General features: G+C 41.7%; 1 protein-coding gene across 6 annotated transcripts in view; it reads left to right on the top strand.

The window, feature by feature from the left end:
* The window catches only part of TENM4 (teneurin transmembrane protein 4), a 615,630-nt gene that overhangs the window by 385,816 nt on the left and 211,147 nt on the right, over positions 1-18,667 (top strand). For all 6 annotated transcript variants that reach the window (XM_087756918.1, XM_087756912.1, XM_087756914.1 and 3 more), the window contains 3 exons: positions 9,550-9,802; positions 15,033-15,131; positions 17,204-17,439. In XM_087756918.1, the coding sequence (XP_087613044.1) occupies positions 9,550-9,802; positions 15,033-15,131; positions 17,204-17,439 (588 nt within the window). The remainder of the gene's footprint in view (positions 1-9,549; positions 9,803-15,032; positions 15,132-17,203; positions 17,440-18,667) is intronic.

Below are 18,667 nucleotides of genomic sequence, written 5' to 3' on the forward strand. Positions count from 1 at the left end.
GATGGAGCTGGGGATCTGTCAGTCCTGTTTGTTTGTGTACAGCGAAGTCACAACAGCGCTGCAGTTTAGATAGATACAAGATTTTTGAAGGGCGTAAGCAAAATAGAGACTGTTCATTTTATTTTTGTGGAGAAACAGGCAAAGATCAGGTCTATATTTCAAAGCTTTTCCAATATCGGTGTGTGAAAAAAAAGCCAACAATATTTGACAGAGCTACGCTGGCAAAATCCTGAGTTTATTTGCTGTTACAGCAGCCAAAGGCACCTTTTGCGGCTGTACTTTAGTTTGGGGAACTGCTTTACACAAACAATTCAGAAATTTGCCAGTGTTTCTATACCAGCTAATCGTGTCTGGTTTGGACAAGGCTGAACTGTGTGGTTTTCTGTTTGTTTATATATTTGTCTCCATATGTTACTGCACGAAAGAACCACACAACAGACACAGGAGACAGCGTACGCAGGGAAACCAGTTCAACTCTCTCTGTACAAGAGTTCCTCAGAGCCTCGAGTCAATAAACTGCAGACATCAGAGAAATGCGCCACATTTCTTTCAAGAAGGATAACCTTAGGTGTAATAACAGTTGTGTTTCTTAAATGTGCGGGGTGGGGGGCAGCAAATCTGAGAGTTATTTCGATTTCTCCAGGACTATTATGCATGAGGGATGGCACCCAGCTGCTTGTGCGGAGCCTGTGCAAGTTGGACACCACCGAAAGCAGACTTGGGAGGGGTAACCATCCGAGTGGCATAGACACTGCCTAATCCCCAGCCACTGGGGTATCCTGGCTGACTGCAGATGAGTTTTAAGGTTTATGTAGCATACATTGAAATATATAAAACATGGGAAACTGAATGCACCTTTTGACACTTAAAAAAAGGCACACATTTTCCAAAGTACTGACTTCCTACGTCTCTTACTTAGAAAAGAGAGAGCTGCAGGCTCCCAGTTCTTCGGGAGATAGGCTGCAGTTTTAGGCACCCATGTTTAGAAACATTCAATGAGTGTGAATTGTAGCAACTCAAAATCAGAGCACGGATACACCATCCTTTGCTCAAGCCAATGGATTTTCTTGCCTGACTTTAGGGTGCTGTCCCCTATTAAGATGGAGGGGAGGTGGGTTATCCTCAGTCACTCAGCTGGAAGGGAGCTGATGGAAGCCGTCAGTGCTGTCAGAATGGCACAGCAAAGTGACCTGAGCATCCTCCTGAAAATTAAGAGAGTTGTAATTAGGGGTTTCCAGAGCTGAGGGGCTGAGGGCACGATGTGGGTGACTGCAGCGTCTCAGCAGAGTGGCGAGGCTCACAGTCAGGTTTTATATTTGGGACATTTCTGAGAGGGAAGGTGCTATAATGATGCACTGTTACATATAGAAATACATATTTATTTGTTTGTTTATATGCCTAGACCAGAAGGGCCAGCAGTTCAACAGCTTGAGCCTTCAAAGGCTACCATTGCCTCTAGTTTATAGTATCAGGGTAGTTAAAATCCTTACTCCTTTTCAGTAAGCCCAGCAGAAAATCCAGTCTCCAGGGCTGCAAGAAAATTTGCTTACTTGGGCACTGTAGAGGCTACTTTCACATGTTTCCAGTAACGTATTTAAGAACTTAAATATGTTACTTAAATTTAAGTAACTAATTTACACTCTGCCAGTTTTTCTACTTCTTTTCCACTTTCCTTTGTGTTTAAGGCAATGATTCTTCATAAATTGTCAGAGTCTAAATAGTAATCCTCTGCCTTGATTTTATTAGTCTGTGATTCCCTTTTATTAAGTTAAATAATGAACACCATGGGTTAAAAGTCTGCATATCATCCTTTGACAGTGACACGGACCTTTTTAAAAGCATTACTTGTAGGGCGTTCAATTCAATCAGATGCATACTGATGAACAAACAACCACCCAGAGCTCTCGTTGACTATCTACAGCCAAAGCTTGACAGCCTAGCGTCAAACAAAACATTGATTTCAAACCCAAAAGTCAATATTTTGCTTTTGCAAAGGCACTTTGGCACTTGAGAGGAAAGTTTGCATGTAATGTACACATTTGATGAGAAAAATACAGAGGAGGTGGCTTGTTTGGATTTGATTTGATGCACCCGTTGTCTCCTACAAACAGTAAAACCAATGAAGTGTAAATCTGTGCAGGTAGAGAGGAGCTTCAACCTGTTTTTTCACCTGTTTTACCCATGCACATATACCATCCAGGTGGGCTTGATTTTTGATGTCATTCATCTAAACAAATGAAGATACTTAAGTATGTTTCTGAACGAAGTCCTCATCGTTTATAAAACCTAGGCTTGTCGGTCAGTAACAAGGTGACATTTTATCTGTTGTGTGGTTTCTATGTATGTCCTCCATTTCCACTTGCTGCTGGTTACAGTCTGTTTGCAAGATGAGGAATGATTGCATTTTTTACACATTGTACACTGCTGGAGGTCAAGTTTAGATTTTGATAGTTGCAGAGTCTTTTTTCACTGGTCCTGGTACATGTAGCTTTACCAACAATGTCTAAAATAGCTATGGATGGTGGCTGGAGATATTCACGGGGACACTGTAGGTATGTACTGTTGTCATGAAAATTCACTATGGTTTTTATGCTCTTCAACTTTTTTTGGTATCCACTTATTGTAGCTCTGGTTATTGCAAATTCAATGTCCACGTTGCACATTTAGAGGAACACTCAAAACTATTTACATCTGTATAGCCATTTTCTTCTGTTAAATAGTTTCCAATGCTTGTAGGACTTTTCTGGACAAAAGACTGCAACACATTTACAGTACAGGTGTGCACAGGAAGATTTTTTTTAGGTTTTTCTTAATCATCCATATAACACAGTGAGTTGCATGTCTATGCATATAACATGATAAAGTTACAGTGAGATACAAGGCTGTAAAGATTGGGATTCAAAGAGCTCAACTTCGAGAAGGCTCTGAACCAGAATACACTTTAGAACCGGGACGTACACACGATATATATGCTGATTATAACTGCGTGATAGGGACTATGGTTTTCTCTGGTGAAAGTCCTTGATGGAACAGCAGCTCCCTATTATGCTGTTACTTAAAATAAAATAGAGAAAAAACATCAAGGTGGCTTTCCTATTGTTGTTTTGTTACTTAATGGAGATTATACATCAGTTCTCTGTTTTATGATTCAGTGTTATTTTGCGGCTTAGCATTTTGAAAACCAGCAGCACAAGATGTTGCTACAGAAAAACGTGTATTTCACAGCATGGTACAAACACTCCTCTTGATGGCAGGAGAACCTAGTCTTAAGTCAAATTCAGTGGAGATGCTTCTTAAGGAGAGATTCAGTCCCTCAAATTGTGGCACTAATTCCCGTTTTTAAGTGTCAGTGAGGGAAAACAGACGTGTCTGCGCAGATAAGTCATCTGAATATGGAGTGACCTGTTTCACTCCGTCTCTGTCGCTATCCCGTGGGGTGGCTTCCTCATTAGACTGTCTGACTGTCCCATGTAGATAGAGCCCGTTGTAGGACGTTCCTTGAAGGAGGAAATTCTCCTCTAGATTGCAGAATATCAATAACAGCCCTGAGACAGCCCTGCTTGGTACGACAGAGGTGCCACCTTTGCACATTGCTTCAGCTCAGTCTGGGTGTTGCATGTTCAGCTGGATTCTATGCAAACAGGAGAAAAACTTGGTCTGCAGTTGATCCTGGCTGTCACCAGAAGCCATGAAGGTACCCTCCGAGCAGACAGTGTCTCCCATTCTGATTTTTCTCCTCATATTTTTCCATTATCTGTCAACTTTGGGGTTAAATATTTTGCTTGCTTTTCATTTTGCAGATGTCATCATTGGCTTGCCATGTGTCTGATAGGGAGCCTGTTTCTAGCAAGCTGTCTCACTTTTAACAGCAAACTCTGCGTCCCCTACAAGGGTGCTGGGGATTCAGTCTTTCATAGTTCACCTGACCTTAGGTGGCTCATCATATTAATGACTGAAGGCACCCCAGCTTCCATACCCAGTGGCACCCAAAGGGACAGGGAGCCTACGAAGGTAATTTCAGCTGGCCGGTGGTGTGAATATACATTTGCAGCAGACTGAAACATGGTCCTGGAGCTGAAACAAGGCTCTTAGCTGCTCTGTCAGTTGAATGCAGAGTTCATTATTTTAAAACAGATTGTTTCCTCTGCAATGGGGAGGGGGGGATTTCTCTGTGTGGGGGTATAAGCACGATTGCCCAAAGTCACACTACCAAGTTAGTCATCACAGCTACTGTGGAGTTTAAGTTCAAGGGAGCAACGAGTGATTCATTCCACCTGGCACTATGTACAGTGAGTAAAGAGAAATATTTCCTGTACCTAACCCAGACACCAGTCAGGCATCAGGCTGTCTGAATATGAGCAGACATACAAATGACAAATGTGCGGAGGAACAGGAGAAGCTGGGAAAAAAAAGATGAAAATGTGTTTTTCACTCTGAGGTTAGCCCATTTGCCCTGAACACAATCCCAAAACCTAATGAATCAGAAAGTGTAATTGTTACATAGACTAATTTCAAAACAGTACTACTCATTAAAGATTAAGGGAAAGAAAAGGAACATGGGGTTCAGACCTTTTATTCAAATTTTGTCATATTAGCTCCTCATTGGTAATCTTTTTATGGTTCACATTTATTCAGTTCTTCATTCACAGGATTCTGTCAAGGCTCTAATAGGTGCCAAGTACAAGCTTCATTAACTGAGTTATCTTTCAGCTCTGCTCTGTCTGTGGTTACCAAGCCAGTGTTAGTCGATGACATTTTAATGTTAAAAAACAAACAAAAAAAAGCAACACAAAAGCAACTTGATTTCTATTGGTGTTTTTTGCAATCAGATTTCCAATGTTTCATTACATTTGAATACTGACATATTTCATGTTTGACACACTTTGGAGACCCGTTAGAGAAAATGAGGCTTACAGTGGTGTTCATTATGTTCTGAGCTATTTAGACTTCCACAGTGCCAGCCTGGCTTCTAGACATGTTGAACTTTATCTCTGGGATTCTGTTTCGTGGGCACCTGGCGTCTAAAGAGGGCTCCTCTGCTATTGACTGATCTCTTTTGCTGTCCCTTCAAGGCAAAAATCATCCCATAAACTGTGTTGCTTGACTCTGGAGACTATTAGAAATTTGGAAAAGTGGAGGGGAGGTGTTTTAGAAGGTGTTTTTGTTATCTCTCAGTACGTTGTTAGCTTAGCTCATCCTTCTGAATAGCATGTCAGGTTTTTCATTCCAACAACAAGTAGAGAGGGAATGATAAACTCCATGTCTTTTTGGAAACCAAAGAGGGAAACTGCAAGAAAGAAAATGTTGAAGATTATCTCTTTTTGAGTAAGCCAAGATAACTAACAAATAGTCACAGTTAGCCATCTTATCGTTGCTTAAGAAAGGTCCTGGGGAACCTCATACAAGTTGTGCAGAGGCCATGATGTCCTGCTCCTCTATAAAGTCTTCTGAACTCCTGCGGTACTGTTGTCCCGATAAAGGCTTGCTGTTAGATGTAGAAAGCTGTATCTGACTTCCCCTGTATCCCACCTATGTGGTGGGATCTGCAAAAATTCAGTGCTGCCTAAGCAGCTATAAATATACAGCGTTTATATATAATACCTAGCAGGATAACCAGAGCATCTTCCCACTGTATAAGGTACACGCACATATGGGATGTGAGAGAGCCACTGGAGCCAGCATTAAGGTTCTCATTCCTGTGGGGAAATGTAACCATACACTTTATATCACTCAAAGATTGTGGAACAAGTTACAAAGAGCATGTTCAAATAAGGGGACAGTTGCAATTTTAGGAAATCAAGAAAGAATTTGCTTTGTGGGCTTCCCTTATCCTTCACAAATCCCATAGGATCTTTGGTGACCGCAGAGGGTAAGAACCTCAGTAGCTTTGTCACATCAAGAAAATCCTGCACAGCTGCAGTAATTTTCAGCAGGAAGATTTCATAGCTTGTGCTTTCATCTACACCTTTTTTCTAATGTTCCTTAACTTGAGAAGAAGAAAAAAAAAGATAGTAAGGCAAGGGAAATAGTTGCTAATCCTAGGCAAGGTATATTAAATTCAGTAATGCTCAGACATGACATAAGTGTTCAGGATTTGTATATGAATAAAATTAAAAATATTGTGGGAGGAAAAGCTACCTAAATGTCAGAAAAAGAAATACAAGCTATAAAATCCTGTGAAAAATCACATAGACCAGAGTAAGATAGATGTGCTGTCTTTACTTAGCAAAGAAATCACAGAGGGTATGCAAATAGAGAATGAAAATGACACAGTTTTACTTGATTCGAAAGCATTATCCATAATAGCATCTGCAATGTGTCGGCAATAATAGGGTGTAAATTGGAATTTACATAACAGATCTTTGGAAACAGGCTCTGACTCACAGTCTGAAAATGGTGTCTCCAGTAGGGAAAGACAACCGATAGCGGGAGAACTTCACAGCACACCTATTGCATATTCCAGGATTCACCCATTTGCCCCCCTTTCCTGTTTGTGCAGCGTATTCATCTCAGGCATCGGGCGTAACGAAAACTCGAATAACTGGTCGTGGAAAGCTTTGGTGTGTTGTTCCTGATTAGACAAGTCATTTTCTCTGGGATGAATTAAGTTCTTGTGAATGGTGATAGATTGACAGCCCTAGAAACTGGAAATCCTCTCTTTGCATTCATCTCCCTCAGCCTGGAATTAATAAGGTGTTCCTGTCGCCCTTTGTCTGCAAGCAGACATGTTCCCAAGACTGCAGTTTTTGGTGCGTTCTGTGCCTATCTTAGAATCATAGAATCATCAAGGTTGGAAAAGACGCTTAAGATCATCGAGTCCAACCATCAACCTAACACTGCCAAGTCCATCTATACCATGTCCTCGAGCACCACATCTGTCCGTTCTTTAAATACCTCCAGGGATGGAGACTCAACCACTTCCCTGGGCAGCCTGTTCCAATGCTTGACCACCCTCTCGGTGAAGAAGTTTTTCCTAATACCCAACCTAAACCTGCCCTGGCACAGCTTGAGGCCGTTTCCTCTCGTCCTATCACTCATTACTAGGGAGAAGAGACCGACCCCCACCTCGCTACGACCTCCTTTCAGGTAGTTGTAGAGAGCGATAAGGTCTCCCCTCAGCCTCCTCTTCTCCAGACTAAACAACCCCAGTTCCCTCAGCGCCTCCTCATAAGACTTGTGCTCTAGACCCTTCGCGAGCTTCGTTGCCCTCCTCTGGCCACGCTCCAGCACCTCGATGTCCTTCTTGTAGTGAGGGGCCCAAAACTGAACACAGTTCTCGAGGTGCGGCCTCACCACTGCCCAGTACAGGGGCACTATCACCTCCCTGTTCCTGCTGGCCACACTATTCCTGATACAAGCCAGGATGCCATTGGCCCTCTTGGCCACCTGGGCACACTGCTGGCTCATGTTCAGGCGGCTGTCAACCAACACCCCCAGGTCCTTTTCTGCCAGGCAGCTCTCCAGCCGCTCCTCCCCAAGCCTGCAGCGTTGCTTGGGGTTGTTGTCCTCCCGTCTTCCTTCTGCCTCTCGGCATAAGGGGCTTAACCAAGCAATCATGGCTGCTGTCTGTTGAGTGGGAAAATGAGTCACTAATTTAATTAAGCCAGCAGTAGGATTCTTCCATTGTTGTTTTTATTACCTCCCTGGTCAGGGCTTCAGTTAAGCGACAGTCCCCAGTAATATCCAGTCCAAGGATGGTTGGATGCCTTGATTCATGTGGTGCTGCAGAGCTGAGGTCAGACCTGGTTTGGTTCTGATATTCCTTGTCCGTGCAGTCCATGGTGGTTGTTCTGTCCTTCCCTTTAGTTTGCTGGTGATGTACAGAATTTTTCAGGGCTAACTAGTGACAGATCAGAGTGCAGTATGGCATTATTAATTTTGGATGAGCTTTGCTAAGTCAGACTTCTGAATACTCCATTAGCTTCCTGGGAAGAATCTATCTGTCCAAATGTAGATGACCGCTATGGACCTCTTTTTTCGAGCTTGTTGTTCTCTGTTGTACTGATCTGCAATAGAGAGAACAGCACTTTTAAGGTGTTCCTCTGACCTTTCTCAGAGTACAAGGTAAAATGGATCGGGATCCTAAAAGCACTCAGTTCTCCCCATGGAATATATACCCCTGGTCCCATGTCTAACCTAACAAAGCCAGAGGCAGATACACATTCAAACATAATAATGGCACCTTTGTAGTTAACACCTTCTATTTTTTTGCTAGATCACCTCAACCACCCTAAGGTTTTGGTATAATCAGCCATAGTTAATGGTAAGGTGGTGTGAGTCAGTACAGGGTGAGGAGGGAAGGGATGGGATGTCTCACACATCTTTATATTTTATCTTATGTGTCTAAATGTCCAAGAGGCTACAGAAATATTGTAAATGCTTTCCCTGTTCCTCTCCTGAATCCATGTCCTAATCCAGGTTTCAAAAGTGTCATTAAATGTCATGGTAATTTTGATACCATTCATTGTAATTTAGGACTCCGTAGAGTTCATTCAGTTCGGAGCTCTCTAATTAGAGAGTAAATGAGTGTTAGTTTTCCATGATACAGAAGTCTGTCTGGTGAGTATTAGACTGATACAATATACTTATTTTTCAGATAAGGCTTCATACAAGTGTTCTGTATTAATGACTTACAAGCATAAACCTACTAAAATCACAGAGCAATAACTTTCCTCTATCCCATATCCAGCATGCTGAACTGTCAGTCTCCCTCCAGCTCCATCAAATATTCTATTTTTTCTAGAAAACATATGAAAAAAATCCTTGATAGTTAATTAAAAAACTAAACATACCAATATAATCAGCACTAGGTTGGTCTTTCCTAAATGTCTGCCTTCCTCAATCTACCTCCCTCAGACTCTTGGCTAACAAACACTTTGATGTTTACACAGAGTAGCCATATCACTGATCTTTACATCTTTCTTCACCATATGTTGTTTCATTTTCCTGACACCTCAGTTTTTATGCCACGTGCATTTTTTACTCAGTTTGTGTACATCTCTAACAATACAGACTATTGGATTTTGTTAAATTGTATAACCCTGACACACTATTATGGCTTTCCCTAGACTCAATCTATGATTAAATGTATTCTCAGTCTTCTTGTTGACTTAACTATTGAAAGTTCTCTGGCGAAACAGAACAAACTTCACAGGGAGCTGTATATCCGTCATAAAATTGCTCTGAAGTGTTATCTGTGCAGACCGGCTGTATTTTTCATGCTTTATCACAAATCAGTGTCACAGATAGATTGCAGTTTGCAACTTGCAGTTGTTCATTGGAGTTAACTTGGCTGTCAGGACAGCCTTCTGCAGTGCTTCAAGCTTTCATAACTTTTCTGCATGAAGCCGAACTATTTTTCTAGCCATCTGGGGGACCAATGCATGTGCCATTAGAGTATACGGAACACGTCTATGTTACCCTTTTGAGTTTGATTTAAGATATGTGGCATCCCAGCCACCCTACTTTTTAGAAGTGCCTGCACATAAATGAGCGCAGTATGAAACAATTCAAATAATGAACCTTAAAAATATTTTACTTATGTTTTAGATCATCCTCCAAATCTTCAAAATCATTCAAGACTTAGAACTCCACCACCTCCAATATCACATGCTCACACCCCAAATCAACATCACGCGGCCTCCATCAATTCCCTAAACAGAGGGAACTTCACACCACGCAGCAACCCCAGCCCAGCTCCTACGGACCACTCTCTTTCTGGAGAACAACCAGCCAGCACTCAAGAGCCAGCCCATGCTCAGGACAACTGGTTACTTAACAGTAACATCCCATTGGAGACTAGGTAGGTCATTTTCTTTAGTACTTTACAGTGTTCTGACTGTGTGTGCTAAGGATGTTAAGGAAAATACACACATCTGTGGAGCGAGCTGTTCGGTTTGTGAACTGCTGTTTGGCTTGTGTATTTTGAGTTGTATTTATTATTCCTTCTGTCTTTTTATTTGGACTAGGAGAAGAGGAAATTGCTCTTCTTTCATAAACTAAAAATATTGTCTTTAACAGCTGCTCATAAGGTTATTTTCCTCATCTAAAATTGGAATCAGGATCATAGATTAAAATGTTCTTGGTTTTCTTTCTTTTATTTTCCTTTAATGTCTTTTCTTCCTATGTGGTAGGATAAATCAATATCCTATTTAACAAACTGAAATCAGTCAATATATTGAAAAGATTTAGCCTTCTAGCTGTGCCTCATCAAGCAGATACTTTTGTAGTACACCATTCAGGAAAGGTTGATCATGTTTTACCTAATGAGGAGAGGTCAGCTGCTGCATTTTACTGTCCTACAACATTGCTCCAGCAGGCATGAAACACGGGATAGCAGGGCATCGGTCAATTAATGATGTTTCTGTTTAGCTCTTAAGTTCTTTTCCACCTATGCAACACATGAAGGGTGTACAAGGGTGCACTGAGTTGTTCTAGTTCATAGCTTTGTTTAGATTCTATATAGGTTCTGGAAAAGGGAGTTGTCATACTCCCTTCAGCCTCAGTCCTCCCATCTGATGGTGAGTGCCTCTACTTCTTGCTGTCCCACTTGAAACTCAGTTTTTGCATTCTCCAGAGGTTTTGCTTCATCATTTCCTTTGCTACTGAGAAACCACTGGAGATGCTGGATTCATTAGCCCCCATACATGGTATCTTTTTCAGTCTGGAGAGAAGTCTTCCAGGCCTAACATGGTGCACTTAGCTGCCTTTTTTCCTTCGTTTGTCTTACCTTCCCAAACCAACAAGAAAGATTTTAGACAGAAAAAAACCATATACTAACTGAAAACTGAGCCAGGGGCCAAATTTGTTACGTCACTGCCTGTGGGAATCCCATTGAGATCCGTGGTAGCTGTGGCTGTATCCTGGGACAAAATGTACCCAGTTTTGCCAGCTTCTGCTAAGAAAGTGTTTTTTAAAAATGAATGCGTCTGTCGATCTTTTTGAGAATGAGCTATGTCTGCTGGCCCTCTGAAACTTCCAAAACAGACCTCAATCTAACATTTGATGGCATTTAAGGATAATTAATTTCTCTGCGACTGCTTGATTAAAAAGACCCAACTAAGAAGCTGGATCCAAAAGATTAAGACAAAATTATAAGCAAGTACTGCAAGTGTGATTTGGCAACAGTTTCAGTAATTATATTGTGTTACTAATTCTTGAGCATATATATCCAAGCAGTGACTTTTGTGTGTTATTTCTTTTGAAAAAAAGAATTACATTAAAAAATACTTAGGCCCCACTCCTGCAGCACTTTTGTGAATAATCCTCTATAATTCTGGAGGAAGCCCTTTTTCTAAACCAGGTTGTGAATTCTTTGGAGAAGGGATAATATACTGTTTTAATAATGCCACGACATCCTCACATCTGACTGGAGTCTTTCAGAACCGACCACCTCACAATTAAGAAGGAACGTCGTTGCTGCTGGATCAATGGAGGAATGTCAGAGATAAAAGGTCTTTGCTGAAAACATCCTGCCCCCGTTTGTGCCATTCTGTTGGCAATCAGAGAGGGAGACGGAGAAACAACCCTACCACATCTTAATAAATGCAGGAGTTCATAAGACAGAACAATTATCTGGCTAGTCCTGGACTGCTCCTGTTAAATTGTAAATGAGTACGTCCGTAAAGACTGTCCTCACTTCTTCTCCACAAAATCATTGCGGATGAAATTTTTCAAGATCTGAAGCAGACTGTTTTTTCTGCAAGTTGAGTTGGCCATATTATTGCTGTTAACCACACTGGATGTTGGAGGTCTGCCTGCATGAAGAGATCCTGCTGCATCATTTGATGCTTTCACTTGCATTACAAATCAGTCACATTCGTAACTGATCCTCTATTTAACCATTTTATTAATTAGGCAGAAAACAGGTCATTTTGAGACTGATGTTGCAACTTTTGACACACTGGTTGGAATGGTGCAATTTTGCCAAGTGTCCCTTCAGACAACGGACGTGTTGGAAAAGAATGTGTACTTTTATGCTAAACAGCAAATCAGGACATTTGCAGAGCACAACTGACAGGCTTTTGTGCCTTCACTAAACAACATTAAGAAAATAAAATGTGTTATAACGGTGTCATAATGCAAAGAGGCTGTACTGCATAGATGATCAGTAAATCTGTGACAAATCTCTAATAGTTTGCTCTTCTGACATGCAGAGGTCTTCTGTTTCCTTTGGTGGGAATTCTGTAGACATAAAAGACCAGGCTTCAGAGCTGTTTAGCAAACTTGGATGTCCAATTCCACCTCTTCCATGAAGTCGGCCTTCCACACTGCAAAGGTTTTTAGAACGAAAAAAAAGACCTCCACCTACAGAATAAAATGTCCAATATGTAAAAAAAATAAATCCTGGCCAAGAGACATTAATCCAAGAATTAAGGCCTTTGAAGTATAGCAATAGGAGATTATAGTAATCTCATGTCAAAAATGGAATGGTATTTCTGTTGAATATCTGTTTTTTTTAAATCCCATATTAATCAACAGAGAGAAAAAACATGAAGAAAAAGCTACGTCTTTTAACCAGGGATTGTCACAGGTTGTGAAACGTGCCTACAGTTCTAGATTTTAAGCACCCCAGAGTTTGAAGAGGCTTGATTTTGACTGCCGTGGACTCCAGGCAGTATTCAGAACTTGGAGTTTAGGATGGTTTGTCACTGCCTGGAAATTTCCATACCGTAAGGCAAAGGCAAGCAGAGATGTGTAGCATGAGTGTACAACTGACACAATAAGCGTATCCTATATCTGCGAATGTTACATGTTGCAAGAGGAAGAGCCCCTCCTCTTCTCTCCCTTCTTTTCATTAGTTTCCCTTTACTCCCTCTTCTCTGTTTCTCCTTCTTCCTCTTTCTTTTCCTGTCTGCTCCCTTTTTTGTTGCTTTAAAAGCAATATATTATCAAGGTTGTGATGAGAAGATCTTTGCTCAGCAGTCACTCCTGACAGGTAAGTCAGTTCTCCCCATATTTATTCCTCACTATTCCTTCTTCTGTGGCCTGTTCCTTTACATTTGACCTTGCAGGAGCAAATAAATGCTGGCTAGATGGACATTTAGTTGACAAACCAACAGCTTTCAGGAGACTTCCACTCCCAAGAAATTTCATATGGTAATCACGTAACGTCAGATTCTGCCACCACAACTCATAATGAGAAGGGAGAGTGGTTTGTAACTAGGCAGCTCTTCACAGGTAGTCTCCAGGGGAGCAGACTCCGTCCAGCCTTCAGTGAGGAGGACGGGCATGCATTAGTCACCTCGGTGACCCAGCGGCCTCTCTGGTACAAATACATGCATTACAAGATTATATAACCCTCCCTTCTTCTGTTTTATTGACAATCCACAACTGAAATTCATGGAACCAATTTGACATGGATTTTAACTACTGATGAACTTTTATTGATTGGTGTGTTGCTAGATGCCTTGCCTCTTACCCATTAAATTCTCAGTGCATGCACATACGTTGCTTCTTTTTGCATTGAATTCAACATCCAACCTTTCCTGCATTCCCAGGGAATGCAAGGAAGCTGCAAACACTTGGGGGTGAACTGATGTCTCAAGTGCTATGGCACACAGCTCATGCATGTTGATCCACTTTACGCCAAAGCTCTGAATAGGAGTCACTTCACTTTCGTTCAGATCAAGGAGTAGATCTGTTCTGTCAAAGCAGCCCAGAGGCCTCCAGAAGCAGTGAGCTGAGCTAAACAAGTGCTGGCATTAGCAGCAGGAAGAGGAGGACGTAGAAATGAAAGTTAAGATTGAGGACATTTTCGAAGGGACAGTATCAAGGTTTGTATAATGTGACAGGGCTGGTTTCTCTTGGTATAGGACGTTACCCAAATCTAGTTTCTTTGACAGAGGAGTTCTTGTTTGAGTTCACATCATGTCACTTATATCCTGTAAGCGCTCAATCCCGCATAAATGATAAAGTGTCACAATGCTGTTATGTTCCTTTTGCTAGGTTTGGCCAGGGAATTTATTCACATTCAGGCTTAGATTCAGTTTTGATCCTGAAAACACACATGGGCAAAATCAGGACTGTTTTTTGTTCTAAAAAAGATGGGAAGAATGTTCTTTTGCCAGGTCTTGAGAAACAAGCCTGAAGGTGAGAAAGACACAGTGTGTTTCCAGCTGTGCCTCTGACTTAATTCTTTATGTTCCTGCTATTCTCCTCAAAAAGTACAAAACAGTTTAGCATATATAGGTCAAATGTGACTCATCAAAGTACATGCTGGAGAGGCCAGATATTGCAAAACACCAGTATTGTGTGCAAAGTCAAAAGCAGGCTTTTTCACATGCAGGCCCTAAGGATCTCACCTATTGCCTGTATTATCCAGATTACAGTCAATACTCTGGTATGGGAATTTGGGTTAGAGCATAACCTTTTTCCAGCTTCTAGCTGTTTATCACTGAGAGACTTTTATTTGGAATACTCGTATTGAGCAAAACTTGCATTTTGAAACTTCTAAAGAGCAAGCTATTGTTCCACAAAGGAAAAGAAATTAATCAAATTGGTAATCAAAAAGTTCTCAAATGCAAAACTGAAATGTAAGGAAAGGAGTGACAGATTTTCGCTGGAAATCCAGGAGGACGTTAGGTGGAACTGTGCTACCAAGGTGTTGGCCACAGTGGGATGTAGATACTGTGCTGTGCCTTTTCAGGGTATCACTAACACAGATGCAGGAGTATAACAAGGTTACAGCTGTGCTGGGCTGAAGCCTAGTCTTTTGAATCCAGCAGTTCAAAAGGTTTCGTGTGTCACTGGCAATAAATAACGTGAAATGAACAAAGACATCAACTTTTTTTTATACATGCACATGGGCGTGTGTGCTCATATGTGTGTATATGCATATATATAGTGTATATATAGAGAAGTGAACATTCTGAAAAGCTATATATGTATATGTGTAGCATCTTATACATATAAATATATGGTCCATCATTCTAATTCCATGCACAACTGCACTATAACCATTGTGATTTATAAGATCACACTTCATATATGCATGACTCACTGGCTTCATTCATGTTTCCATATGTATGTAGAAACATAGCAAAGCAGACATTCCTAGAGACATTGCAGGACAACCTCATTGAGATGGACATTCTCACCTCCTCCCGACATGACGGTGCTTACAATGATGGGTATGTGACACTTATGTGGTCTTCCTGTTTACTGTACAGTCATTATGATCCTTGCATGAAAGCCTTTGGTCATATCAATGATGTTTAAGGGCAACACCATTGCTGGCCTCTTCCAAGATGGCTTTAAAAAAATGAGGTTCTGGGGCTTGGAGCACTGTGTCCTGTACATATTAATGGCAGACTCATTAATATGCTAGTGAGCCACTGCATGCCATTTGCTTTTTTTCCCCTGTTGTTTTGAAAGTCATTTCAGTAGTAAAAAGTACCTACAGCAATTTTGAACCCCATATATATTAAGATTAATTTAATTTTTGTAAAAATCTTAAACCATTAATGTGCTGGCAGCCTGATACTTCATTGTTAAACTGGTATTTTCCACACACTTTGTCTTACAAGTGTCTGCTAGTGGTGTATGTAAGCCAAGCCTTTGATTTTGACTTAACCACCCATTCTGGCATTTTACCTAACTTTTGGCTTCTTAACTTTTAAGTGGTAAGCAGCTTTCAACTTGACACTTAGTGCCAAAACTGTTGACCTTGTGTTGGCAGTTTCTAATACAGTAGTCATCATTAACTGAAGATCTAATTGGTGTACTTGAACACTGCAGATACCTCTTTTCTCAGAACAGATACATCTGTGTCTAAATAAATACTTTCTGAAACACAGGATAGTATCTGACTCTTTGTAAAAATGAATGTTTTGATGTAGAGCATTAGTAGAAATAATGAATCTTTCTCTAATGCTCAGCAGTCATGCTTAGAGTACCAATAAAGCCATGGCTGTAATACTACAAACACCTGTTTTGTAGAATTATGTGTTACTTTATACTGCATGAATCAGTGGCTTTTCTGCATGGTGATGTTTCTGCATGTGACATTTCCCCCTGTGACTGCACAAGTGACTTCAAGGGGAAAATAGAGTCACGTCTTCATCTGGTATAATCCACTGGCTTGACTGACTCCCATGGATCCATGCTGACTGCACTTACGCTGGCTGCAAATCTGGCTCCATAAACCACGGCAGAGGGTGCAAACTGCACTGGGGCTGTTTCTCAGTCCTCACAAGCTGCATTTTTGTTTTACATCAGCATGGTGATGGATGAGTCAGATCCGTTTCCCAAGTTTTATTCCCAAAATGTGAATGCCTTGTACTTCTTGACATCTCACCAAAATTAGGTTTTTCATGTAGGATTCCTATGGAGACAACTCCCATTGCGACATTTCATTTCAGGAACTCATGGGCTGCAGTGGGGTTTTTGTGCACTGGCTTTCATGAGTCTCACACAAGGCTGGCTCTCAGGCTGCGTTTGTAGTAACGGGCAAAATGCGGTGCCTCCCAATGTGTCACCGGACGGGAAGCGCTGTGGCCTTTAACAGTAATTCACACTTCTTAAAGGTAGGCATCAAACTGAGGTGCCCTGGACTGCTTTCTGGAAGCAGGTGCCTCTCCCCACTAGCAATACACAGGACTTGAATTCTGGGCTTTGGTGCTTTTAGCCATGCCGTTGTCCGGCACGTAAATTTGCCGGGTGGGGACAGTGTGAATATTCCCCTGTGACAATTTGGGTGCTATGGAATGGCTTAAGCTCTCTTTCCGCATCTCCATTCACCGATGCCATACAAAAAACGCTCTCATGCAGTGATCAATGAATTGGTAAACGCCCTCCCCTCTTTAATCTGACCCACGCTCCTCTTCAGTCTCCGTAGGGCATTTCTGTGGGAGCGTGAGCAGGCCCCCGGTGCTGCCCGTGCCACCAGTCTGTCGTAGCTGTGCTTGGGGTTTTCATCTCACTCTTACACCAGCTCTTCCACAGAGGGGACTCCTGCCCTTGAAGAGTTCTCTGTGGCACTGTTGGCCCTGTGATTTTTTTCTTTTGTTTTGTTTTCCTTTACTCTGTGTGACTTGCCTTTGATTTTTATTCTTCTCTTTCGTGCATGCCATCCATGTCTGTAGCCAGCATTGTGTGGAGCTGTTTTCCTCGTCCTGGCAGCAGTCGCCATCCTCCCACCCCACGTCTCCCTCGGCTTCCATTTGTGTGAGGAGTCACTTGCTGTTGCTCTTTCTTCCCTCAGGCACTTCCTATTCAAACCTGGAGGCACTTCTCCTCTCTTTTGTACAACGTCGCCGGGATATCCCTTGACGTCCAGCACTGTGTACTCACCTCCCCCTAGGCCCCTTCCCAGAAGTACCTTCTCTAGGCCTGCCTTTAACCTGAAGAAACCCTATAAGTACTGCAACTGGAAGTGCGCTGCGCTGAGTGCCATTGTCATCTCAGTCACGCTGGTGATCCTGCTGGCGTATTTCATAGGTAAGCTTATTTTTGGACTGTTTACTTTCTGCAAAGGAAAGTGTACCTGGAGTGAGACAAACCCACTAGGTTTTCTCAAAGCAGCCCATTAAAACAGGCAGTGAGGTCCATGTGCCAGTCAGTCGTATGCAGGTCCTTGGGAATTCTCTGCTGTCGACTTCGATGGGAGCAGGGTCAGAACCAAGATCCTGGCACATAAAAATGTGGTTTTATTCTATCTTTTGGTGGCACATCCTAGCCATTTAACCAAGTTCACAGGGTGACCGGGAGGATGGAGAAGGACTGAGTTTAGATTGTGGTCCAGCAGGGCCATTTTTGAGTAGGGCAAGTCAGGGAAATTTGCTACTTGGGTGGAGAAGCAGTGGATTTTTCTTGAGCTGTGCATGATCTGAATTTCTTTGGTTTATAAGGGTTGTCAGTGTTCATTGCAAAAAAGCATTCTCAGTGTTTGTTGCAAAAGTAATCGAACTGTTAGAAGTGAAAATTGTATTTTTCAGGCTGTAAAGTTGGAGTGTTTCCGTTACTTTTTCTTCAGTTAGATTTGATATTTGTGTTATAGATGTCTTACAAAGGTCTATTCCTAGACTTCTGTTTTAAACTGTCAATGCTGCAAGCTCTAGCTGTCAGACACTTACAGATGTGATCATAGGTAAAAAAGCCCATTTCTCATGGCACAAATGAGTCTTTTTGATTTCGCTGTGACTTCCTGTACACTAATGATCTATAAAAGGTTGTGGTTAGAATTACAAATCTTAGCCTGGATCGAAAGATTTTTGCTTTCATTTCACATGAGTATAATTAGCACTACCACAAAGGATTGCTTTTACTGTGTTCCTTTTATGTACACTTCTTTAATGACTGATACTTTTCCACTCCTGCCTTGCATCATACTCTGGTCACTTTTATGCCTCCTGTAAGAGGAGCAGGAATGATTAATTAACCAACATTAAATCAGCAGCAGTTTGATGAAATATGCAGTCAATTTTCATCATTTTCTATGTACATTTGGACTCGCCTTTCTCATTTGTCTGGTATTCTCCTTATGCCCTGAACATGGTTCCTTTGGACATTATCTCGGTATGTCAGAGGAGTATCGTTATAACTCAGCATAGCAGCGCCTGTTAATTCTGATGGAGGAGGTGTGTGCCGTTTGATAGATAGAGTTTGGTTTGCCATTCGGTATTCTCCAGCTCAAAAACCTTTTTCAGAGTTCTGAAAAGATCAGGCT

Source organism: Nipponia nippon, unplaced genomic scaffold (genome assembly GCF_047370975.1).
Source record: "Nipponia nippon isolate SJK-2023a ecotype South Korea unplaced genomic scaffold, ASM4737097v1 scaffold_2, whole genome shotgun sequence".
In the NCBI taxonomy this organism is placed as follows: Eukaryota; Metazoa; Chordata; class Aves; order Pelecaniformes; family Threskiornithidae; genus Nipponia; species Nipponia nippon.